Consider the following 26142-nt stretch of genomic DNA (forward strand, 5'->3'; position numbering starts at 1 on the left):
TAGTTTAAAAAAAATCTTCCTATTAAAATACACTTTCATGTTTTGAAGGGGATATGCTAGTTTTATTGGAAAAAACAGAAATATGGCTTTATATCAAAGTGGGCATGTAGTTTAATGTCGAGTGTTTGTAATATGTCTTTATTTTTGGCTGTAGACTTTTTAGTTGTAGATAATTGATGGTTTAGGGAAAATACTGATGTTTCCTGGAGTTAAAAAAAAAAAATATTGTGGCTTATCACGGTTTTTTGTGATTGCGGCCACTACGTTTTATACATGTCTGAAGTCACTACAGACTGACCACAAGGGGGCAGTAGAGTTTTACTTTGAACTCCCAAACGCACTACCTTGTATTAAAATCAACACAATTAAGTGGGGTTTTTTTTATACCTATATATTTGTCCATTTTGTGGTGTTTAATGCAGTTTTGCTGACCATTACAACAGTCTTTATTACACTACAGAAGATATTCTAACAGAATGCATAGACAATGCTTTGTTAGGTTGTGAAAAATTTAATGTCTGTAAGTGGGGAAAAATCTAGATACAATTAATCATGCAAGATATCAGGTCTTTCATTTGTTCCCAGAGGTTGCAGAGTTGGTTGAGTTGGGCAAATATGCAGCGCATGAAATCTGTTTGCTTTTCTATTTTCAGCACACATGACCTGCACCTTGCTGAACCATAACCTAGCTGGCAATGTGATTAGCATGGTTAACACTGGAGGTTGCTAGAGTAGTATGCTTTGAAATGTTTTTGTTTTTTTGTTTTTTTTAAGAGAGGGAAAAAGACCATAACGTGAAAGCATGTGCCCTGTGCAGTCATGTCAGTAGCCAGCAATCAGGTCACTGAGGTCTGGGACTGAGAAGCTCTCCTTTAGCCGAGCGCATGCTTAGGTCAGTTTGGACTTGTGAATTAGCGTCCACGTCAGGCAAGAGTTCTGGAATGGGCCAAAAGGGCAGGTGCAGCCCCTTGCATCTGCACTCTGAAAATGCATTACATTGCAGCAGGTGTCCATGTGTCAGATGTCAAGCTTTCTACCTTTTAATGGAGGGAACTTGAGAAAAACAGTGTTTCGGTCACAAATCACCGAAACATAATGCAAGCAGCTTGCATACTTTTCAGTGCGGTAAGGAAAGAGATCCACCCTTTGCCATTATTCACCCTGACCCTGCAGCTTCAAACAGGCTGTGGGCTGCAGAGTGGATTTTAGTTCAGACATGTACAATAGAACATAAAAAGCAAAGAATCAGGGATTATGAGTGTCCTACTCTACATTGTTTTGACAAACCGTGCAGTACAAATGCTCAAGGGTACACAATCCTTGTACTAGTGATTGAAACTGAAGGTCAAGCAGGACAGTATTTCAGTCTCCACCACCATGTCCTACTGTAAGGACACCAAGTCGTGCAGATTATGCAAGTCATGAGCCCAGGCAGGACGGGTGCTGCGTGACCCTCTCAAACGCGATGCTTCCAAACAGCTTTTTTTGGGAACAGGTGAAGCGTGACTGTAAAAGGATGTGCAAGCAGTTGAGATTGCCAGAAATGTTTTGAGTTTTAACTGAAGAAAGCCCACATGGAACCATGAAGGTAGTGAAGGTGGTGTTTTTATTTCGACATTTAGGTTTTTGCTGTAAACTATGACGGAACACAAGAATTGTGCAGATTCCTGACACAGCAAACATTTAATATCAGGTCAACAATAAAAAACTGCATCCTCTTCAAATGAAGAACATTTACGACATAGCCTTTAAAGTAAAACAGTAAACAAGTATTTGTCCTCTTCCTGATTTTGATTTAGTTTTTTGCATATTTGTCACAATTTTAAAATGAAAAAAGCAATCCAAACCTAACTGGCCCTGTGTTAAAAAGTACTGTCCCCCTGTTAAACGATGAATGATGAAATGATGATTAATCACATTTCTTGGAATGCAAGAAACCGATTTCACTGGAAAGCACGCAGTCTTGATTACTGCCAAATCTGATAGAACCTGTCTGACAAAGCATGACAAAAGATCTCAAAAAGCAACACATCAAACGTGATCTAAACAAACTCAATCATTGACATCTATGAAAAGGGTTATAAAGCCTTTGGAACTCCAGTGAACCAGAGTGAGAGCCATTATTCACCAATGGAAAAAACTTGGAATGGTGGTGAATCTTCCTGGGATTAGCCGGCCTGCTAAATTACTCCAAGAGCACATTGAATACTCATCCATGAGGTCACAAAAGAAGCCAGGACAACACCTCAGTTAAGGTCAGTGCTCATGATTCATCAATAAGAAACAGACTGGGCAAAAAATAACAATAATGGGAGAATTCCATTATTTGTTTGCCAAAAAACATCTTGATGAACACCAAGACTCTTTACTTTGTGGAGAGACAAAAGCTGAACCCTTTGGAAGGTTTGAGTCTCGTTACATCTGAAATAAAACTAACACAGCATTTCATGAAAAGAACATCACGGTGGTCGTGTGAGGGTCTGGAGCTGCTTTGCTGCTTCAGGATGACTTGCAGTAATTGATGGTACCATGAATATCTGACTATGGATTCATACCCTGAATGCCAATAGCACCTTGGTCATGCAGCAGGAAAGTGATCTGAAACGCACCAGCAAGTCCACCTCTCAAGGGCTCAGCGCTAACAAAACAAAGGTTTTGGAGTGGCCTAGTCAAAGGCCAGATTTAAAAGCAATCAAAATGCTTTAATATGACCTTAAACAGATGTTCATGCACCAAACCCTGCAATGTAGCTGCAAAGAAGAGTGGACCAGAATTCCTCCACAGCGATGTGAAACATCGGTGTCAGTCATCACAGATGTTGGATTGCAGTTCTTGCTGCCAAGGCTGGCGCAACCAGTTATTACTCTTCGGGTTCAATAAGTTAATGAAAGCATCATTTCAAAATTGCATTTTTTATTACTAAGGTTGCCTTTGTCTAATTTTTAAATGGGTATGTTGATATGAAACTTGAGAAATATTAAATAAAATACTAATCAGGAAGGGCATTATGTACTTTTTCACACCTTTGTATCTCCATCCTGAATCATCAGCTTGGCAAGAACTCTGTTTTAGGGCTTACGCAGCGCTTTTGAATTACAAACTTATCAGATGGACTGAATGATCAACTAATACCCCCTACTTGGGGAATTTCTAGCAGATATCATCGGAGCATGTGAGTCGAGGGCAAACTGAGGGAGGTCTGTCATGAGACAAGAATTTAGCGAACAGAGGCACAAGGAAGAGGAGTTGGCTGAGCTCAGCATTTGGCAGTGAATGCCCACAACAGAACCTCCACCCTGTGGGATTACTAGTGGACGACCTAGATTGCGACACAGTCCTCCATCTTTTTTTTTTTGCCCTCGCTCCCTCCTCTGACTGGTCAACAGAGATTACACTCAGAGAATGAGCCTGGCAGTCAGACAGAATCACTAAGCATGTAACTGAGTGACACACAGAGGGACGGGAGACAAAACAGCATTTCTCTTTCTTCACTGCCTCACATCTCTTCCCTAATTTATGCTTCATTTTGTGCACTTTGTGTTTTTAAGCTCCGGATTTTACAACAACAGACAAAGTTTCATATGAATATCAAACAAAAAAAAACAAAACAAAATACAAAAGGAGTGGCAAGATTTGTTATAAGTGCACAGTGAGAGGAAACTGGAGCTCGTCAGCTCGTCGACTGTGAAAGATTAACTTGCAGGTTTCTGTTTACTGATTGAGTAAACTGGTTCAAGCTTTAATCCCCTGAACGCTATATCGTGCAGAGAATCCTCACCGGCATATTAAACTAGTACTGATACGTTGATCTCTGGGTGTCGAGGACTTCCTTACTTTACACTAATGTAACATATCGGATCACACACACATACCAATCCCACCAAGCTGTGAAGATTTGTTTCACTAACAAAACCAAACTGCATGTCTGTGTGTGTGAGGATGCACCGGATTAATCTCCACACGGTTTTTCTGCCGCTTGTTTACAAGTAGGCCAGGACACATGGCCGCTCCACTAGGGGAAAATGAGCTAATATTAGCCCTCATACATCCACATCCTCTCATAAGACTGCCTGCCTCTAGTGTATTACACAAATATTTTACTGTCATTATTGCTTAATGCCTTAGTTTTTCCATTAAAGACTACTAAACCTACTTAACTGGGCAGATCAGTCACGCCATTCAAATGGCTCTGTAATAGTCAGCTGTTTGTTTTTATTTTGGGGTTTTTCACTGGTTTGTCTGTAATAGTGTGTCAAACTAATTTTTCACTGTGGGCCAACTACAACCCAAGCAGGTCGGACCAATTCATTTCACTTCAGCTCACTTTATTTCATTTATATAGCAACAAATCACAACTGTAACCTCAAAGCCAGCAAAACCCCCCTTTCTGTAAGTTTAAAGACATTAACTAATTGCTGAGTTAATATTATTTTTTATTAGTTAATACTAGTTTCTCTAGATAATAAAGAAATGCTTCTTTAGTAAATGAAAGACATGTACCAGCACTATAGTGTTGTGAGAAATAATTAAAAAAAAATACAGAAATGTTATTGTTTTCTGTTACTTATTACTTCAGTGTAGTATCAATGTAGCAAAAGCTGTAAAAGAAAATACAGTGTAATGCAATGCAAAGGGGCCAGACTGGAGTTTTTGCAGGGTTGATTCTGGACCCTGGGCCTTATTTTTGACACCCATGGTTTATAATAATAAATCATATAGCATCTTTACATGAGATAGGCTGTTTCAAAGTTGAGGTTAGGTGAGGCTACATTACACCCCTGTCACTATCACTGATTTCACACGTGTGGGACTAAAAAATCCTCGAGGTTTGCGTCGCCTTTTCCTGGAGCTTCGCCCCTTTTCGAACCTCTCTGAAGTTTAGCAGAGAGCAGCTAATGAGTCCTCTGAACCTGCTCGTCGTCCCGACTAAGCAGCTACTGAGGTTTCCTGAAGGTGTGTCACTCTGACGTAAGAGGATAAATATGCACAACGTAGACATCCTTTCACAGCGCTGGGCAGTCACGTCGCACTCGTCTTCCTCGTCTGGGGTCACGCCTAGCCCCGCCCACAGCAGCTGGCGTCACCCTCGAAGCACTTTGTCATCCTGTCGGATCAGCCCGCGGAGATGCGCTGCAGACAGGGTAGAAAACAAAACAAAACACCCATATGCGGATATTTTGGTCATGCCCCTGTTTAACCTGTGACTGTTTGTTTATGTTGTGCACTGATTCTTGTGAAAGTGAAGCAAGCACAAGCTTTGTTTGTATGGACTACACAGAATTACGCAGACGTTTAAAAAGATGTAAACAATAGGCCTTAACCTACATTTTATTAAAATAAATATTCCTAATCTTTCATTTTTCTGTGTGAATTGTGTGAAAAGCGGTGACCAAATGCAGTGTTTAGCACTACAGGAAGTTGTGAAAGTCTTGAGTAGTGCTTTATTTCTTGTCTTGAGCAATAGTTCTTCAGGATTTCTGAAGGTCTTTCAAAGTTTTTTATTTCGACATTGGCTGCTTTTCAGTCCCGTCCTTGTACCTGACCATTTCAGAGGTATGTTGTTTTTGTTTGGTAAGCCAATCGACCCTGACCTTTGAACCATTCAAGCATGAAAAGGGCACCCAACTCAAGGAACCAACCAGCATTGTGATACACACGACAACATAACAAGCAAAAGACAAGTTTTAAACTGTATTTTCAGAAACGTTTTTCTACTAATCTGTTTTTTTGTTGACAAAAATGAGAAATATATTGTTTAAGAGGCATAAAATAGTATTTTTGCAACCAGCAAGATGATCCTTAAAGAGCTGTTAGCCAAAAACAACAACAACATAAAAAAAAAACCCAAACTTGGCATGATGTGGAGTTTGTGCTTAAATAATGAGGAAACTAGACAGGTGGAGGACAAAAGAAGAATTGTTAGGCCTGAAAAACTACCTACAACAGATGAACAGTATCTGAAAGTCATGTCCTTAAGAAAGTGGGAAAAAAATCCAACAAACATCTGACATGGGACCTAAGAAATGCCGTTCACATGAGCCAACTGCTGTTCACTGAAGCCCCATTTCTTAGGGTCTTTGACCTATAATAAAAGTGCCCACTGTGGTTGTGATTTTGAGCTACATAAATAAAATGGTCTCAGTGGACGGCTGTAAAGATGCCATTCTTGAGGAAGGGAAACAGGGAATAAAGGCAGAGGTATTCCACATTATACAAGAACTGGACTGAAAATCAGTGGCAACAGATCTGATTGGGTGATGAATCCAAATTTGACATTTTTCCTTGAAATCATTACATGCATAACTTCATGGCTTCATGAGTGTGGTAAAAAAAAAAAAGTTACAGCATTATGTTGTTCAAACACAAGTTCCTTTTATTCATGTTAATGATTTTCATGTCTTCAGTCAGACTTGCACACAGCAGCAGTGGAGAGTGCCACGGCGGGTGGGCAAGTGGGTCAAGTCACATATTATGTGAGTTCAAAGTTTTCTCATGAACACATGGGGGACGTGCTATACGGACACGTTTGTGTTAGTGTTACTGCTTTTCAGGACTTTTCTCCTCTTTACTTTTTCAGTTTCAGTTTAGTCGTTGAGGCCTGACTTTACAGTTTGGTGGATCCAGTGCAGAAGTAAAGCATGACTCCATGGGTCTTTGTTTTTAAAAAAATTTGACTTATCAGAGAAAAGGCTCTGGGGAGGACACCTGTTGCAAGGGGCATATTAGCAGAAAAACCAATGTCCCCATTGTCTCAGGAGCTTGGAAAGAAAGTCCAACTGGTGCCAGCTGGTGGAGAGCTCTCCACCAGTTGCTCTTAGAACTGAAGAAGCTTCTCGGATGAGAGGTGAAATGTCTTCAAGAAACTTATAGAAGTCCAGACGCTTTTCTTTCCAATCTCCTTAAACTACAGTGACCTGGATAACCGAGAACCTTCAGACAAAGTCCCCATTCCATGTGCTAATTGCACGTTCAAGTCCTTTGCACCTCATAGTACTTTTAAAATAACTTTTATCAACAGTACTGAGCATAGCACTGACCTTTGATTTACAGCGGTCATATTTTGGCAATACATGACCTGCTTTTTTCAAGGGCGGTGTTTGTTTATCCTCACCGTGTGCCTAACAAGGGATCATTAACATCTGGGCTATTTGGGTCACCTCCTCATTCTCCTTGGTTTACCCACTCCAGAACTGACAATCATTGATCTGAAAACATGGCAGACAATTTTCTCCTTCAAGTAGTCATGTGTAATTTAGCCAGCGCCGAGTTAATCAATTGTAAATTTTCCATTACGCGTGAGGGCACGTGCTTAACCAAAACAACCTTCAGACACAGAGCCATGCAAGAGTCTCCTTTTAAAGGTTTGCCATCAACTTTTAAGTACCCTGTAAAGCTGTTTGGCTAGTTGGGAAATATATTCTTTGTTTTCATGCCGCAAGATGGGTGAGAGTGTCATTGCATCTCTTGTAGATGTTTTTTTAAATATATATCAAAGCAGCCAGACATTTCGCCCGGCTTTGTCAGAAGATAACAAAATCCCCACATGTTTCTTAAAGAGGAGTCGAAATTTCCTGCAATTGCCACTGGTTGCCTGACAAGACTAGACTAGCCTTAAAGGTGTGAGTTGGAAGACCACTTTGGGTTTAGCTTTTACATCCTATACAGCCTTGAAACTATATAGCCATGTCCACTATTTCCAGTGGTGGTAGATAGTGAACACGGCTCTGACTTTTGACATGAAGTGAATGAGGTGCGTTCTCTAAATAGTCACAATTTTGAGTCAGTGCAGTCCATAATTTCTTTAATTCCCACACCAGTGACCCTCACCTACTTTCCATTCTACTGATGCCTATATCAACAGCTATACCCATCCATCCTTTCCTTATCTATATTGCTGGACACCACCTTAACCACAACCCAGTTATCCAAGCAGCCGTGCACTCTGTTTATATATAAACACAGTTTTCCTGTTGCGCATCAACTTTTCCTGTGTGAAGGGCAAGTTAGAGCTGAAACCCACCCGCAACACAGCAGGGGCTGTTATCACAGTCTCTCCTCAGTATGCCACAGACCACAGACCCTCCCATTAAAAGATATTACTCCAGCCATTACCTCCAACAATACTTGCAAACTTACTAAGTAATTAAATTGTGCAGTGGAATGAATATCTGCCCAACAGTCCGCATGCATCCCTTTAGTGGGGTGCAGTCTTGCCTGCCAGCTAATATCCTGGCATTCTGACCTCACATATTTTACTCAGGAACCAAAACACAGGCTGGTTAAGGTGCAGTTTCCACTTTAGCGAGTGGTCCAACTTTGTCAGTCGAGGCTGATCTGTGGCTGTTGCTGGAATGTGATGCTGCTGCCAAGATTCACTGTAAAAAAAAAAAATAGAAGAAGAATTAGGTGGGATTTCCACATTCCTGAAAAAGTTACATTTGTGGGAGAGACGCCATGTAATAGAGCGCAAGAGGCAACAGAGACGCTTTAAAGGGGTTGCACCAATCCTAAGCCTGTACACAACTGCGATTTAAGTGTGGCACTGTGTGAAAACCCACTGAGAGTGTTACTGCAGCTTTGTTTAGCTGTGTCATCAGTACCCACTGTGCCCTGGCATGTTTACTGTGTCTAAACTTGGTGCTGGCGATAAAGATATTAGGCCTATGATGGAGAGACTGTGGCTTTGAGGGGATTAGGGTTAGCTCAATTACGCTCACTGTTTGCATCTTGTTCTGTATGAACCGAGTGTACTCAGGTACGTGCTTGTGCTTCATATAAACGATTTTTAAACGAGCTGCATAGTTGGGTAGCCACTGTTTTGCCTTTTGTTAATAATTTAATGAAATTATGGTTGACTTTAAAGGGCAGTGCACATAACTGGTTATTTGTTAAACTTGATATGTTACCAGTCTTGTGCTTTCGGCTTGTGTAGATAAAAGCCAAAGGTTGCTGATTCCATTTTTAAGAGTGGGACAAACATTGTGGTTTGTCCCACTCCTTTGAGAATGAGTCAGCTGACTGTCTGGTTGTGACTTTCTCTATGTGACTAAACTACTTTCAACAATGTCTGACAAACGGCTTTCGTGTAAGAAGACTGCTCCTTCTCTCTCTTAAGCTGCAATAAAATTAGCTGACAATTATAAATACCTGAAGACAAAGGCATACTTCAGTGGGCAAGGTTTAACTTTTGCCCCCAGGAGGTCACAGGCAGAGACAAACAGTGCTATTAGGATGTTAATGTTCCCTGATTCTATATATCAGGAACGTTTGCCTTGGTTAGTCACTCAGTAACAACCTTATCAACATCAAGAGGACGGTCTTATCAGAGCACTTACTGCACCTTATTGAGACAATCAATATTGAATACAGGTCAGGCTCAAATTTATGATTCAAGAGATGAGAACATGACTACTGATAACATCTCTTTACAATCAAATAAAATGCAACAGTTTGTTTTGTTTGTTGGCGTGTGATGTGTGATAGCAATTGCACAAATTCACTAAACATGTGGATGCTCTCTTTAAAGGACTAAAACGATAACCACACAAAGCAAGTCTGCTCATTTTTTACACTTAAATGCTTCAAATCTTTAAACAAATGTTAATATTAGACAGGGAGCGATTGTGTCAATTATCATGGAAGCTGAGTTCAGTTTCACTAAACACATCCAGACTTGATTACTGTCATACCTGTTGAATCAACAAATCACTTGAAAAGCATCTGTGTGACTAAGTAAGGTACGCTGTAAGATCTGAAAAAGCAACACAAAGCCATTTCCAAGTTTCTGGGACTCCAGTGAACCACAGTGAGAACCATTATCCACCAGTGGCGAAACGTTGGAACAGTGGTGAATCTTGTGGGAGTTGACAGCCTACCGGTTACTCTAAGAGTGCATTGATGACTCATCCAGAAGGTCACAAAAGAGCCAAGAACAACATCTAAAGAACAGTAAAGGTCAGAGTTCATGATTCAACAATAAGAAAGATACTGGGCAAAAGTGGCATCCACGAGAGAGAACAAGGTGACCAAGAAGGACACAAAGGCTCGTCTCAAATCTCTCCCCAAAAAAGTGGAAAAGCCTGTGCAGATGTGCAGATGAGACAAAAGTTTAACTTTTTGTGAGATTCAAGTCCTCTTACACCTGGCATAAAACTAACACAGCAATTCATGAAAAGAACATCATAACAGCTAAACATGGTGGTGGTATATGCAGCTATTAGTTCATGCCCTGAATTCAAAAGCACTTGATCTGATGATCAGTAATCTGAAACTCAGCCTCAAGTCCACTCAAAAGCAGTGAGTGTGGCCTATTCAAAGTCTAGATTTAAACCAAATTTAAACGCTTTGCTATGACCATTAACAGGATGTTTATGATCAGAAATCCTAAAGTGTGGCTAAAATAAAACAACTATGCAAAGAAAAGTGGACCAAATATGAACTGAAATGTGCAAATACGTACTTTAATGGCAGTGTATGTCAGTCATTTCCCTGTGTCTTCAGTCTTTATGCTAAGCTACCAAAGTGATCGTAGCTTCAAATGCAGAACATTTGAAGTGGAATCTTTTCATTTTTTATTTCAGGTGTATTTTCCACAAATATTGAACTATTCTTTTAAAGCTCTCCTTGACCCACGAGAGGCAAAGGTAGCCAGCACACTGCGTTTAATGATTCATCTGCACCCTACTGGTAACTTTGAAAAGTCACTTTTCCACTTTGATCATTTTCGAAAAAGTTTATAAACATTTACCGCTCGAGTCCACACCCATTATTCTCCAAAATATAATGCATTACTCACACATTCACAGTCTCTTACTACGTGACCTACAAACACATGTCATGTGTGTCTGAATCACCTTTTTTTTCAGGCTTGTTGCATCATCTCAATTTTCATGACCAGTTGAATCTAGCTCAGAGTCATGCAAACAACCTGGTTTAGGTGTGCGAAATGAATAAAGCAGAGGAAAAACAGATGTGAGGAAACAGCCTACAGTCATGCTGTATATGGTGTAAATACACTTCTGCTGACCAACAGCTGTCAGGGCGATCTTTGACTTTCAGTACAGAAAGCTAACTTTCTGCTCTGTTTGCACTGAACAGCAGCCATGAACTGAGAGATCAAGTACTCTTCAACCCGTTGACCCATTAAAGCCTTGCAAAAAGACAGAGGGCACAAAACAGATTTCCCCTATGACACCACTGTATAGTCCTACTGTATTAGAAATAGAGCTAAAAGTAAAAGAGAAACAAGAATGGAAAGATCTAACGTCCTTGAGTGCTCCTTTGTTTACGTTATTTATTCCCATATCAGTCTTTTGCTTTATGACAGGCCTTACACTCTGTCTCCTTAGACTATCTCAAGTTTTATTGTTCTTTCCTCAACACTGTGTAAAAAGAATGAACGAACACAAACTCACTCAACACAAACAGCAAAATGGAAAGAGAGTGAACCTGACTGTTAAAACAAGTGGGGTTTTTTTTTTGTTTTTTTAAAAAACATTCATCTTAATTACCTTAATTCTTCCAAACAACCCGTGGATGGTTGCAGGATGTGCTGGAAGAGTTTTATCTCGTTTATATTGCGAAAAGAAGTCACCAGCTGCTCCCACAAACACAGCCAGGTGAAAGTCCACTGGTTTTATCGTGTACCGAGACACCACGACCTACATATGCTGCACTAAATCGCTCACAGCAGTCTTTCAAAGGTTGTCAGTGCTTCAAAATAATAAGTGGGATGAAGATACAGAACTAGGAAGATGCTCCACAAATACAGGAAATGCTGCATTCTGTTTATACACATTAAGGTGTCGGGTATATATTTTGCTTGTTTGAACTATGCCCATCAGCACTTTTGGTGGTGTCTTGCAGTGTAAGTGACTGACCTGAAATTAGCATAGTGCTCATATTTTTCCCCCCTCCAATGCGCCTATTATCCGATGTGTTCCTATTGAGGGCCTCACATTACAAGTCCACAGTAGTGCTATTGTATCCTGACAAGGACCTTTCACACAGTCATTGCCAATACTAGCACTTATTAGCAGATCCACAGTATAGCAGTCACAGTTTTGCAGATGTGGAAATTTCCACACACGAAAAAAGACCCCTCCACGTTTAACTATGCTCCATGAATGAAAAACCTTTAAAGACAGACTTCACACCAGATGTGTCTGAAATCATTTGTATCGGGGGCTTAAAAGATGTTTCACGCAGTTTCTTGAAGTAACATCTCCACATCTACTCACACAGAAAAAAAAAACATCCTCCACCATGCTATTGATTATATAGGACAGACCAGCTTTGATTAGTCAATATCCATGCGTTATCAAGGAAAGGCGTTATGATCTAACGCGAGGGAAGGGCTTCCCTTTGTACAGACTTATCTCCTCTTGGCCTCAAATCAAGGTTGCAGGCCTGGCTGCCTTCCTAACTCGGCAGACAATGGCTCAGACACATCTTAAAAAACGGTCACATGCTGCGACTGCAAGAATGTGGAAACACTCGCTTAGTTACAGCAGAGATAATAATAATAATGGATACTTTATTGATCCCCATGGGGAAATTACTTGTTTTTCTCTGCATTTGACCCATTCACTCAGTGAAGCAGTGGGCAGCCCACTAAGCAGGCGCCCGGGGAGCAGTGTGTAGGGACGGTACCTTGCTCAGGGGTACCTCAGGGTAGCCGTTAAGTGGATTCGAACCGCCGACCTGCCGATCATGGGGCGACCACTTTACCTACTGAGCTATCCCTGCCCCTCACAGATAATTTGTAGGTTGGTCTAAGAAAAATAAAAAATAAAAAATAAGCATGCATGTTAGAGTCTTTGCACAGCGGAGAAAAGGGGCACACTTGACAGAACTATTAAAGGACAACGTGGGTCTTTAGAAGTTGCAATGCACGTAGTAAGAATGTATACAAAGGACAGATCAGAGGGAGATAAAATATCACACAGTCACTTTAACATTTGAGCTGCGGGGTAGCCCCCCAAATTCCTAAAAATAGGAAGGCAAAAGTCCTAAAATAAAGTCGGCTGTCACCGGGGATAAATCGGGTGGGCGTTCTTTTTTCGTGCATCTCACCCGAGAGTCACAGCTTCCTGGTCATGCAACCGCTGGAAAGCTGCATTCTCAAATCCCACAGCTGGTGTTGCCCAATAGAGGCGGCGGTGGGGAAAGTGGGCCGGGCTGCACGCCCCCAAGCTTTATAAAATTCCCTCATACATCCGCCTGGCGCAACACGTAAACAAAGCAACGCTGCTGTTTCAAAGAGAAAGAAGGAGAGAGAGAGAGAGAGATTGCAAAAGTTTTGAGGACTTTTTTTCTCCATCTCTTCAGGAAGTTTTCATTTCAGGACAATCATCTGCTAAACCAACAGGTAGGTTTCTTTTTGGAATTATGAACTCTACTATGAACTCCTTTTTTATGGGTTCCAAGGAATTGTGCGCTCACTTCCTACTCAGTTTCCCCGTTATTGACGTTGTCTGTGCGCAACCGCTGAAACACAACTAAAATAAGAAACTAAGGCTGCATTATTTCTTTCCTTTTTCTAACCCCTTTATAGAAACTGGAACCACATTTTTATTTTTGCACATTTAAAAAATGCTTTCTATTACATGTCCACGTGCATTTTCCGAGAGAGCTTTCTCGCACTTTTGGGCATGTTTCTCAAAAAAGATCAAATAATCTGTGGAATGTGTTTCATAGCAAGGAAGGTGCCATGTGTGCAAAGTGTAAAAGATCTTCGCAGATCAACGTTCATGTCACACGTGACACTGGTGGCACGCGAGCACACGGGAAACATGCAGTTTTATGTCAAATGTTGCACTCATCGTGAGGCCAGATAGTTGCATAACAAATCCTCTTTGCTTTCTAGCCTTGGTATTAATGTAACAAACAAACAAACAAACAAACAAACATGCACGAGGGTGGGGGCTGGAGGAGGGAGAGAGACTGGGCTGTGGCTGATGCTGATGCTGATCGAAGTATTAAACATTTTCTTTATTGACTTAAGGTATTAACAGCAAGTGTTCCAAAATGCATAAATAAATAAATCTTTGCTAGAAAAACAAGACTGCTCCCCATCAGATCTGCGTGACCCCTCCTCACCAACTTCACTATAGAGAGGAAGACGCCCACAATTTGCTATCTCTTACAGTGAAAATGTAGGTCTGTATGAGCTTAGTCCAGCAGGCCTGCTGCTGCTCTGCTGATATTTCAGAACCAGGGATTTGACAGATTAAGCGAGTTCCCAAAGATTAGGGAAGCAATCATTGTTTCTGCAGATGGATGCAGCAGGCTCGTGGATTTAAAAGTATATGGAGGCAGAGGAGTGAAGGGATGACCTGCCCTTGATTCTGGCTCTCTGAAATTGAGACTCTGTCCAAATCTAATCACTACATATGCTTCTTTCTGTCAGTGAACAAAGAGAGTTTGAGCCCATGCTTGTTTTGTAACTTGGATGTTGTGGCTTAAAGCAGCGCACCCCATCTCCTGGATTTACTGTGGAAAACAAGCGCTGATGTTTTACGTAGACCTGAGCCAGAGTTGTTGTTTTCCTCTAAAGCTCAAACCGCAGCATCTCATTGTCAGGTGATATTTTTTAATATTCAGAAAGCCAACAACTGCCCTAATCAGTCATCGAAACCAGTCGGTGTCGAAGCTTGAAAAACTAAAACCTTGACATGAAGTCAAACTGTCAACAAATAAAAATGCTTCAAATAATTTCGAGTTTGTGGTTTTTTTGGGGTTTTTTTTTTCTGAGCTACACTTTTAGGATCATCTCTTAGAAACGTATATCCTCCCACTGTTTCCTGTTTAAGATTGCATAACAGTCTCACTTCTGCCAAGCCAAAGCTGTTTCAGTTACTGCTTTTGTTTCGTTTCTTTCCTTCTGCAATGACATTTTTCTAACAGGAGCCTTTGCATGCAGGGACAACTGCTGCCACTGGCACCTCTTTGTGCTGAGGCCGGTTTTAAAGAAGGCACCGAAGGCAAATTCCTGTGAGGGAGCACGCTCATCTTAAAATCTGAGAATAGTCTTTTACCCAATGTGGCCAAATTTGAGGAAGCGATTGTGCTCGGTGTGCCACAATATTAAGAGCAGCAGAGCAGCCTTGCGTTCAGTGTTATTCACTCCATCTCATGTTATTCATCGACATTATAAATACATTTTAAGTGTAATGGGCCACTGTTGAATATTTATCTCTTTCCATGACAGTCGTTTGAAATCATTTCATAAAACATGTCACAGCAGCAGCACTCCTATCGTGTTGCTTAGGCTCAGACTCTGGCGTGGGTAAACTAACACTTCCCCTTTCTGCACTCCTCTCAAAGAGGTGAAACATTAGCTCAGCTTGGCTAACACCACAGGTGTAAACAGCAGGTGACCTAGTTGTCTTAGCCTGCTGCTCTGTCAGAGCTTCTCTCTGATGTCGACATGCTGGCAGGTAGTGACTGGTAGCCAAGCTTGAAAAGAGATGCGTGCTTTTATTTCATTAATTTAGTTTCTGTTGTTTTCCATTTGGTCCCACGTTGTCATTTACTCACCAAAGTGAGTAAATCAAAGTACAGCACACCTGTAAGTCCCATAAGATTTACAAAAAGAAAAAGAGACACCAGATATGATAAATGTTGCTTTTCCATATGGGTGAACTTACTTGTCTGGTTTTATTTTTGCTGTTTGCAAAAAAAGGCTTAAAAACAGAAAACAGGCCGAGAGGTTTGCTCATGTTGACATGGGAAATTACATCCCCCCCCCCCTCCATTTTTTTCAAATTATATAATCAAAAATGGCCTGAGCATTTTCTTTTTCTTTCGATATTATGAAAATCATAAACATGGTTTCTGTTACATGGCTGTGGAATCTCAGCGGGGGCTGCTCTCTTGTCCTCTTCAACAAAGCTCCTGCAGTGTAACCGCAGCCATGTTTTTGGAAGGGCCGCAGTGAACAAACGAACCTGTTGTTTGATACTCCTCTTCCTCTGCGGCGCTGTGAGAGCTGCCTGGCGCTGGTGTGTGTTCTCCTCATCAGAGAAACACAGGCATACAGGTGTTTGTGTGTACCCAGGGCGTATTCTGCCAGACACCCATATCTGAAACATGAGTTGCTTCCTCTAAATGGCAAACTTGCTCTGATGAGCACTCTGCAATTCTGAAGGTTGATTAAGTTTTTTTTTTTCTATTTTCTATTTTTGCTGGGGATGTTGGTTAAGACAAAGAGAGGCACGAGAGCACAAAAGACATTGTCAAAGCCTGGAAATGGCAAACGGAGAGACTTCACCCAAACAGAAACCAAGATAAACACAGAAAGTGACAGGAAGCGCAAGCAGGGCGCTGAAAAGAAGCTGGGAAGTTTAGATGGGAACCAGGGTGTCAGTTGCTTCCTGTATATGGATGTGTGTCTTGGTCATCATGGCCCCCCCCGCTTCAGCTGTGGGAGAGAAGTGGGCAAGCCCCTGGCCTGCTGCGGCCAGTGGACAAAGGGCTCTCTTAACTGGCTAATTTGATTTGCATGCAGAGTCACAGCCTACATGCTCTATTCCAACACAGCATCATGATCTGCACAGCCTGGCTTCTCTTCCAGTTTTCTGCCCCTCTGTACAACTCTTTATCTTTCTTTTCCTTTTAATGTTGTCATTAAGCCCCACTTTGATGTTATTTTATGAAATGTCTTCCCAATCCCGAAACCTGGATTTAGGGAGGGTCTTTTTCAGCTCTAAGTTCAGTGGATAATTAACTTGAGTCCAATCTTCAAAGTGCATGTGTAGTAGATCTTTTTTTTCTTTTAAATCTTTCAGCAGGGTGAGAATTACCCAAAAATCACACTTCCTCTTCCCCTCACAGCCAAACCTTGCTTTGTGCCTGTCAGCCACCTTGCGCACTGTCTTTCAGGTTATCCACGTGTTTCTCATGTAGGCGGTTCGCAGGTGTGGTCCGTTATGTGAGCCGCATGTTACTGCAGATAACTGCTGCAAGACTCTGCATGTTGCGAGTGTGTCTTGGACTATATTAAACTTAAGCCCTCTTTACTTTCGTGTGGAGAAACACACCCAGCCAAAGTTCAAGCAGGCCTCATTCTATTGTCTGCAACTCCTCAATTCTGACAAAAGTCTCCCAGCAGTCCCCTTAAAGACGCTTAGGAGCAAAAGAAAGGGACAAATCTGTACTTTAACAGGCCTTTAATCACTCTTTTATTTTAAAATACAGTAATGCATATAAAAACCTTGATCCTCGTACACAGAAATATGCTGAACCAGTCATTAACTAATTGCTCCGATCTCTCCCAGGCTCTGCAGCTCTTTGAAATGGATGATATCCAGGTTGTTGAGTCCAAACCCCTGCTGGTTGACAGGGAGCTGCCGGTATGTTTTGTGCAAAGTTTTGTTTAACGGTGACTCTCAGATAAATCTTAAGCTGTTGGAGTTCTATGCTGTCAAGCTTTGTATGCTTTTTGCTGATTTATTTGTGCCTCTTAGCTTGACTTTTCTTTAGATATAACTTTTGGGATATTGGTGCTTTTATATGAGAACGTAATCACTGAACACTTCATAAATTTCTATACACAGATTTCCAAAATATGCACAGTAAAAGACAATTAAGCTGTCTGTGGTCGGCTGTGTGTTAGAAAAATGGAACTAGTGCAATAAGAAAATCATGCATATGCACCAGAATACCACAGTATGATTCGCTTTCACATAATTTCACAGAATGTTCTTCATGTTTGATGCATTATGTTGACTGTGCAGTCAAAATTATACTTGATTCAGGTTGGGTTCAGTGATGGGAACCGACTTTGGGATATTAGATTATAGCTTGTTGCACCGTAATCATGTTATCTTTTATGTTTTCATTCCTCTTTTCTCTCTTTCCAGGGCTTGAGAGAGGCTGTGCAGCAGCTTGTAACCAAGGTATGTTTGCATAAACACACATTAAACACTTTATCATTCTGACAAGTTGCAACATTTTGTTTTAGCAGTTAAATCCACTGCTTGGTATCTCATAACTTTACCTTGAATAGTACCATCTAGTGGCTGATAAAATGAAATACTTTGATAATTATTAACATAGCTGTGGCACTACCTCATTGACCTTTTATCTGCTGTGATTTTATTAGGACAGAAACCTAATTAGGGTTCCACTAACTGAGTCAGCTACAGGAAGTGATGAAATGCATGTTGAACTGGATTTGATGATGCAGCCTATCGGGAGAAACTGCATGTGTTTTGGTGCTGCTGAGTCTGGGGGCGATCCTAACACCCTGTACAGAGCTCCTTATAGTCAGAAAACATTTGCTGCCTCTTGAATCTGTGTTGTTTTTAAATAACAGTAGGTGTGAGAAGTGCATTGGTTTCAACTTAAAAAAATCTTTTCTTCAAACTTCATGCGAATTTAAGGGTTTTGTGCTCAGGCAGTGTGTGGATGGGGTTCTTTTACTGAGAGTCTGAGCTCCATCAGAGTCCTTCTGACTTTCTTTGCTGTGACACTGACAGATTGGTTGACCTAAAGTATCCAGGGCAAGTGTTTGATGTCTCTGTGGGGACTAAGCTTCCAACAGTCAGTCGCGCAGGATTAGTTGGCTCTGATGATATTCCCTGATTTTTATTAGCGAATGCATTCATGACACCTGGACACACACACACATACACAAAAAAGAAATTCCACTGTAAGTTTCACAGATGTGCGTGTGTGCTTATGAACACTCTGTACACACAGACACATGCTCGCTGCCTTGCAGGATTATCTCCACTGCGTAGTCTCCACGTTTGAGTGTGCCCTGCAAAGCGTGGGTGGAGCGAGCTGTGGTGAATCCTGTACATTACATTTCGTAAATAGGTTTTACCTCCTTGCTGGATGTTCCTGACAAGTAGATCCCATGCAGTTAGAACTGGTTTGGGGGTAAAAAACAAACTACCTAATAGGTTGTCTCGTGACATACCCTTGACCTGCTGATGGATCACCATAGAGCTGCTGTTGGTTAATAATAAACCTTCATATAAACAGTTTAAGTTTAAAATTATTAGAAATAAAGAAATGAATGACAATGTAAAAGCAATTTTTAGCTAATAATCACTCTACATATTTAGATTTTATAGAAAAAAACTTTTTTTTAAAGGAGTTAAATGTTTTTTTTAGTCTAGTTCTTAAAACTGATTTATTCATGGATTATGGCAGTATTTATATTTGGAGAAATTTTTAAAACTTCGTTTCACTATTTAACTAAATTTTTAATGTATTATGGGTGAGTTTTAACCAAATACCGAATGTGTAATTTAGAAACAAATCAAAGATTTTCATCAAAAGGGCTCAGTCTAGTCTCGAAAGACTGTTTGCTGCCGTATATCGTGCAGGATCTATATTTAATTACCAACACTAAGTTAAGTCTTTGTTTTTGTAAATCTTCTCCCCTAAATATTACTGAATAATAGCTGCTGCCTCATTTATTCATCATGTTTTGCCACTCATCGCATGCTCATACTTATCATGTCAGCGCAGTAGCTGATGCCCCTCTCTGACATTGGCTGATCCAATTTAAGGATATCTTCATCTAGAATTAGCTTGTTTTGACCAGCCTGCAAGGCACCATGGGAGGCCAGGAGCTTAGGCCAACTGGTAAGCAGCAGGGGTATAAAATGCAGTTCTCACTGAAGGGCTGAACGACTTCAGAGGCTTACCAGCTCTTGGATCTATAGCTCAGAGAGCCACTGTAACTACAGTTTTCAGTAGCAAGCAGTGTTTAACTCTATTCCTGCAAACATGGTTCTGGAGGATCCTGATGTGGAAATGATTGTCGCTGAGATTGAAGTGAGCGTGAGTAGACTAAAAGCTTTATTAAAATGTTTGCTGTAGTTTCCAGCGGATTTGTGGGATTATGCTGCCTGCTGGACAATCGATACTAAAGTTGGAGTTGTTGCACAGGTGCTAAACGGGGAAAAAAAATATTCTTCTTTTGTGGCTCATGTGGAAAAAATGTGTTGTGTTTTACAGTGGCCAGCCTTTTGAAATGGCTTTGCTTACTTTTCAGTTGGTAAAGTAGATAGAAAACTAATATATTTAATGGAATGATAAACCTCTGTAACGAGATGCGGCATGGTTGGGTAAATTATTCCTGGTGAAGAGCCTATCATTTAGATTTTCCATCAAAAAAACAGGCTAATTATTGGAGGTTGTATTTAACAAAAGTATTTCAAATATTACTGCAACAGCTTTACGTTGTCATATTGACTATGCAGCCCTGTTGCACCAGCATCAAGGAGTAACTTTAAAGAAATATATATAAATATATTTATGTATTTTTTGTAACCTGGAGCTATAAAAGTATGGTCATGTCTGTGTATCTATAGGAGCACGATGTGGAGACTCCTAATGGAAGAATTCACTGTACAATGAAGGGGGTTCCCAAGGGGGACAGACCAGTCATTCTCACCTTCCATGACGTCGGCCTGAACTGTAAGCCTACCTCATTATTTCCTTTATCTTGGTGAAACGTGCTGTGGTACCGAAGGCCTTGTGTGTTTTGAATGATCATACCAATTAAAATGAAATTAGTTTCTCTGAACTACCTTTATATTAAGTCTATCTAAGTATCTAAGCTGGACTTATAACCCTTGTATCCACGCTATCATTTTACGCTCGGTCATGTTTGTGTATCTGTAGGAGGAGGTGTGGAGACTCCTCGTGGAGTCTTCCATGATTTCTTTTTTCTTTTTTTTGTAATGAAGTCAGATTTTGTAAGATGATTGCTCACGGCACCTCCAAACCTGAGATTTGCTCATCTATTCAGGCGGTTTGAGTTCTTCTTTCCCCCTCTATTAAGAACCACTCATCCAACTCTACCATCTTTTCACTGTTTTCCAGACAAAACCTGCTGGAACACGCTCTTCGACCATGAGGACATGGCGGAAATCATGCAGCACTTTGCTGTGTGTCACGTCGATGCCCCGGGGCAGCATGAAGGAGCAAACACCTTTTCCACTGGGTGAGCCAGATGCACACATGCATGTGCGCACACAGTCACAAACAGAGAGACACTTAATGTATGTCAAGCAGTCTGTGACCTCAGAATCAACAGGTAGATCACTGTGAATGTGCTTAAGGTGACCTAATTTGACAAGTATTATCTCTTGTTCAGCCTAATCTCTGCTTTAATGGTGAGACTTTGCCTTATGTTAAGATTAGCTGAACACAAACTGCTGTCAGGAGTTGATAACGGTAATATAAGACCATTGCTGATTAGATAGTGTCTGTAACAATACTCTTTTTGTTTCCCCAGATATGAGTACCCTTCTATGGACCAACTCGCTGAGTCTCTCCCACTGGTCTTAAAGCATTTTGGGTAAATTGAGCTCCGGTTCCCAGCCTGACACTTCACCCTTTATATTTGAGACACTTTCTAACCGGTTGTTCTAACAGTACCCCTCTACTTTTGTGCACTCTAGCCTGAAAAGTGTGATTGGCATGGGCATGGGAGCCGGGGCCTACATTCTGTCCAGATTTGCTGTGAGTTTACCCCACGCTCTCTCAGTCACACTTAATATTTTCAGTATTAATCAATCTTGGATTAGCAGAGCTGGCTAATGGGTTTCTGCTCTTGGCTGATTTTTGGCAACACACTGCCGCTTATTGCTTGAGCCTGCAGAGCCATGAAAGCCTCAGGAATGTACAAGATCAGCTCACCACTAACACTGTGCTCAATAGTAAGCCCCCCTCCCCGCTGACACAAAGCTGGCAAAGATGCAACATTTAACTCTTTGCAGCCTTTACTTTAACTAGTTCTATATTGTTCAACAGGGCACGATATAACATTAAAGAGCTTTAGATTAAAACCTAACCCTCACCAAATTGGGCAACAATAAATAAATAGATGGGCTATACAAAATATTTTTTTAAATCGGTTGTGGGGCACATATTTAGCGAAATGTGTCGTGGTTTATTTCTAAAGTTCATTTATGTATCTTTTAGCTGGACTACCCAAATATGGTAGAAGGCCTTGTTCTCATCAACATCAACTCGTGTGCTGAGGGATGGATGGACTGGGCTGCACACAAGGTAATGCGCGTATAAACACACATATGAGCACCTACAACTGTTCAAACCATTTCCAAAAACTGTGGTAACTTTGACTTTTGGATTTGCAGAACCATTAAAGCTAAACATAGCTTTTTCTGTTTTTTAGATCAGTGGCTGGACTCACGCACAGCCCGACATGATCATCACCCACCTGTTTGGAAAGGTAAAGATTCAAATTCTCATTATTAAATTAATTAATATCTTCATTACGCTTAAAGTACCTCTGTAAACTGAAACTAGGATTTTAGTTAGATTCATTTGTAGGTCGTGGGTTTAACCCGTCTTTTGTTTTGGGTACCGCAGGAGGAAATTCAGCACAACCATGATCTAATTGCCACATACCGCCACCACATCATGAATGACATGAACCTGTTTAACCTGCATCTCTTTGTCAAGTCCTATGAAAGGTAAGCACAGCATCTAGTTTATGTAAATGTTTCATGATATAATCTTGGTGTTTGAGTTCATACACTCTAATGGAAAGTGTGGTGGCTCCTTAGTGTAGTGCTGTACACATTTGAGATACCGATCCCTGTGGAGTTGAGTCAGGGAGGCCATCGGGTGCAAAAATTAGGGAGCAGCCGAAAGTAGCGTGTTCTGCGCACTAACAGATGTGTCTGTCTACAGTCGAAGGGATCTGGAAATTGAGAGGCCAGTCCCTGGAAGCCATGCCAGAACCCTCAAGTAAGTTGTTCTCAAAAACGGCATCAGCTTAAATGAAACAATGTTATTTCTAACACGGAAACATTCACTGTGTGGTTGTGTGTCCTTTATCCAGGTGCCCTTCTCTGCTGGTGGTTGGCGATAGCTCTCCTGCTGTGGAGGCCGTGGTGAGTTCACATGGCTCAAGTGCTAATGATTAGACTTCCCACTGCCGTTAACACGGTTCAACTTGTGCTGGACGTGTTTTCCATTCGCTTCAGTCGTCTGCTTAAGCCCAAGAGATATGCAAGGATAAGTGCTTAAGGACAACAGTTTAGCATGTCTTAGGCAAGAACCGAATTGGAAACAGAAACGGAGTGATGCAGATCAGCTTTAATCTGTTAAAGTTAAGAGATTTGTGTGACTGCTGCTGCTTTCAGCTGCAAACAGGTCCCAAATCCAAAACGTATTTGTTAGTATATATTATCCATAGGAATAACTGGATTAAGCACACAACATTAAAAACTTGTTGGTCATCACACATCATTTGCCTAATAAATGTTTTGCGTTTGTTCCTGCAGGTTGAGTGCAACACTAAGCTGGACCCCACAAAGGCCACCCTTCTTAAGGTGAGGGCCCCACTCATTCCCTCTGTTGTGGCCTTTACCCCACACCTCCTGTCTCATCCAGATTATAACCACCTTGATGAAAACTCATCTGCTGATAAGATTCCATTGGCTCAGCATTTACCTGGTGATATATTAACCAGTGGTATGACAGCTGAGCGTTTCCCCAGAGCTCACTGACCTACTTCGGCTGGCCTGTGGCGAGCTTTTTATGAACCGCATCTCAAATCAAATGGCTGTTTGACTTAAAGTGGTGCCTTTTACTGGGGTTAACGGTTCTGCGTGTTCAAATTGGACTTAATGAGCGCTGTGGGGGGTTATGGAGTGTGCACGATGCTGCACGAATACACAAGTGACAACATGCAAAATTCTAATTTTGTGTTCTTTTACTCTTCTCCCCAGATGGCCGACTGCGGTGGCATGCCCCAGGTTGACCAGGTGTGTATGTGTGAGAAAGAAAATAGGGAGGGGGAAATAACATGAGAGACATTGATGCTGTAGAACAGGCTGGACAGGGCTGGATAATCAGCACACGGGGTCAGGTGGAGGGGTGGATGGCGTAGGAGGGTGGCACTTAAGAGCATTAACAAGTACCAGACATGAACCACAGTTGTCAGGTTGTAATCCTCCAAACTGCACAGCACCTGTTCATAACAGCTGTCATATCACAAACCCTGGGAAGTAAGCTGGTGGCTGAGAGCTTGAACCTGTCAATGTTATGCAAACAAATATAATAATTACTGAAAAGAGGACTGATTATCTTTATGTTCTTCTCTGCAGCCTGGCAAGCTGACCGAGGCGTTCAAGTACTTCATTCAGGGCATGGGATACAGTAAGTATCACATACTTTCACTTTGTTTTACTGAGATATGTTCAGATTAAAGTTTCTTCTTCCAACGTGCATGAAAATAAAAACGACACAGAAAAAAATGCCTGCCATCACCGGTGCTTACAGATGTAAAAGATGTATATTCTGCCACCTTGTGGTGAGAGAAAGATCTCTTAGCCTTCGAGTTCACCTCATCCAGTGTTGAAAATCAAACACTCTGAAAACATTAATGCACTAATTAATTTTGTTAGGCTCCTCATTACGTTGCTGAGACCAGTAATATAATTTCTAGTTTAGAATAGCACATTAAACCTTACGTATTCCCACACATCAGCACAAACGGCTACCCTAAGAAGGACATGCACAAGATCTGAGCACTCGAGTGTCACATTCTTGTCTCTTTACGTGCCAAAATTTATTATTTATGATGAACTGCACTGAGAATGCCCCCTTTGAGAATTTTTGCAATTGGTCAAATGCACTCCACAAAGTGAGTTCAAAGCATGTTTGATTATTCAGATACTTTAGGATCTTGTGTAACTCTTGCAGGTGACTCAGTTGTTTGATTTCTGACTGTAATGTGATTAATGAATTTGGGAACAGGAATGCTTGACTGTACCAATGTACACACAAATATAAGGTGATTATAATAATGCCCCAACACAGCCTTCGCACCCCTTGTTTTTATGATTGATTAGGGCTTGTACTCACTATGATGTAACTAATGCTCAAAGGACAGACCATATGTGCACCCACTGGCAACTTTATTATACACAGCCATTCAGCTGATTTAATAACTAATCAGCCAATCACACGGGAACAGTTCAGTTAATTTGGGCATGTAGACATGGTCAAGACAGCCTGCTGAAGGTCGAATTGAATTTGACAACTTTGCACTACTGCTCTCAAGCATAAAGTATTCGCTGTTTAGTTTAAATGGTGTCCGTGTGAACTTTCATTTGACTGACACGTTTGCATTTGCTGATGACAGTAGAACCAATTTTAATTGTCTGCATCTGTTTGGATGGCTTGCTTTCATTGTAACAACACGTGGCAATTTATATGCTCGCCATACATTTATTACAAAATTCTGCAAATCTTCTTGAAGGTTGTGATGAAAGGTAGTGAGCAATGGGAAAGTGGACGTCAGTAAATTCTTTTCCTCTTCCCTCAGTGCCTGCTGCCAGCATGACCCGCCTTGTTCGCTCCCGCACTGCCTCTGGTTCTAGCGTCACCTCGTTCGACGGCAACCGCTCCCGCTCCCACACCAGCGAGGGAAACCGCTCCCGCTCCCACACCAACGAGGGAAACCGCTCCCGCTCCCACACCAACGAGGGCAGCCGCAGCCGCAGCCACACGACTGAGAATCCGCACGGCCGCTCCCACACAGACAGCTCCATGGACACCACGGCCAACAACAACGTGGACCAAGGCGTGAGCAAGTCCGCCGAAGTGTCCTGCTAAATAACCCTCCACTCAGCAGACATCCAAACCTCTCAAGGATCCCCTTCAGTCTCTGCTGCGCTACCTCTAATTCACACCTGGCCCATCAACCTGGAATTGTTTAAAAGAGAGGGGAAAAAAAGAAATAAAAAAACGCACAATACACACTCACCTGCAGATTTCTCAGTGCAGATGAGTTGCCCTAGTTTGGAAATATGTTTGAGTAAGAAGTTGAGGTCGTGTTTATTGATTGCAAGCAGAAAATGTTTGGGGCCACAGTGTAATTGGAGGCAACGCAGCATTTGGGGACATCGAAGCAGAGAATGTCGGAGAAAGCTGTGGCTAAGAGTACACCAGCTTGTAATATATCCCTCATAATCTCGCATACAAAAAAAAAACAACCTCCCCTTCATCTTTCCCTCCAACCTCATTTTTTTTGGTCCATTTTTACCCTACTGACGCAGCTTTCTCAAATTTACCCGACTGTAAATGTGTTTCCTGTTCTCACTGTAATTGTTCGATCATTTATCCGTTTATTTTTCA

At 41.4% G+C, this 26142-nt stretch overlaps 1 protein-coding gene across 2 annotated transcripts; it reads left to right on the forward strand.

Moving 5' to 3' along the window:
- The first annotated feature begins 13207 nt into the window (after positions 1-13207).
- ndrg1a (N-myc downstream regulated 1a) lies at positions 13208-26000 on the forward strand. 2 transcript variants are annotated; one of them, XM_080862624.1, is made up of 17 exons: positions 13208-13369; positions 17280-17354; positions 17865-17900; positions 20334-20439; positions 20848-20968; positions 21263-21325; positions 21429-21489; positions 21952-22038; positions 22166-22222; positions 22363-22466; positions 22687-22743; positions 22838-22889; positions 23283-23330; positions 23730-23765; positions 24108-24159; positions 25331-25427; positions 25458-26000. In XM_080862624.1, the coding sequence occupies exons 2-17, from the start codon at positions 17298-17300 to the stop codon at positions 25618-25620; spliced, it is 1197 nt and encodes a 398-aa protein (XP_080718750.1). In that variant the 5' UTR covers positions 13208-13369; positions 17280-17297; the 3' UTR covers positions 25621-26000. The 2 variants fall into 2 exon arrangements, with proteins under 2 accessions (XP_080718750.1, XP_080718749.1); XM_080862623.1 differs by having other exon boundaries at positions 25331-26000.
- Positions 26001-26142: the final 142 nt, after the last annotated feature.

This window comes from Rhamphochromis sp. 'chilingali' (genome assembly GCF_963969265.1).
Source record: "Rhamphochromis sp. 'chilingali' genome assembly, chromosome: 17".
NCBI lineage: Eukaryota > Metazoa > Chordata > Actinopteri > Cichliformes > Cichlidae > Rhamphochromis > Rhamphochromis sp. 'chilingali'.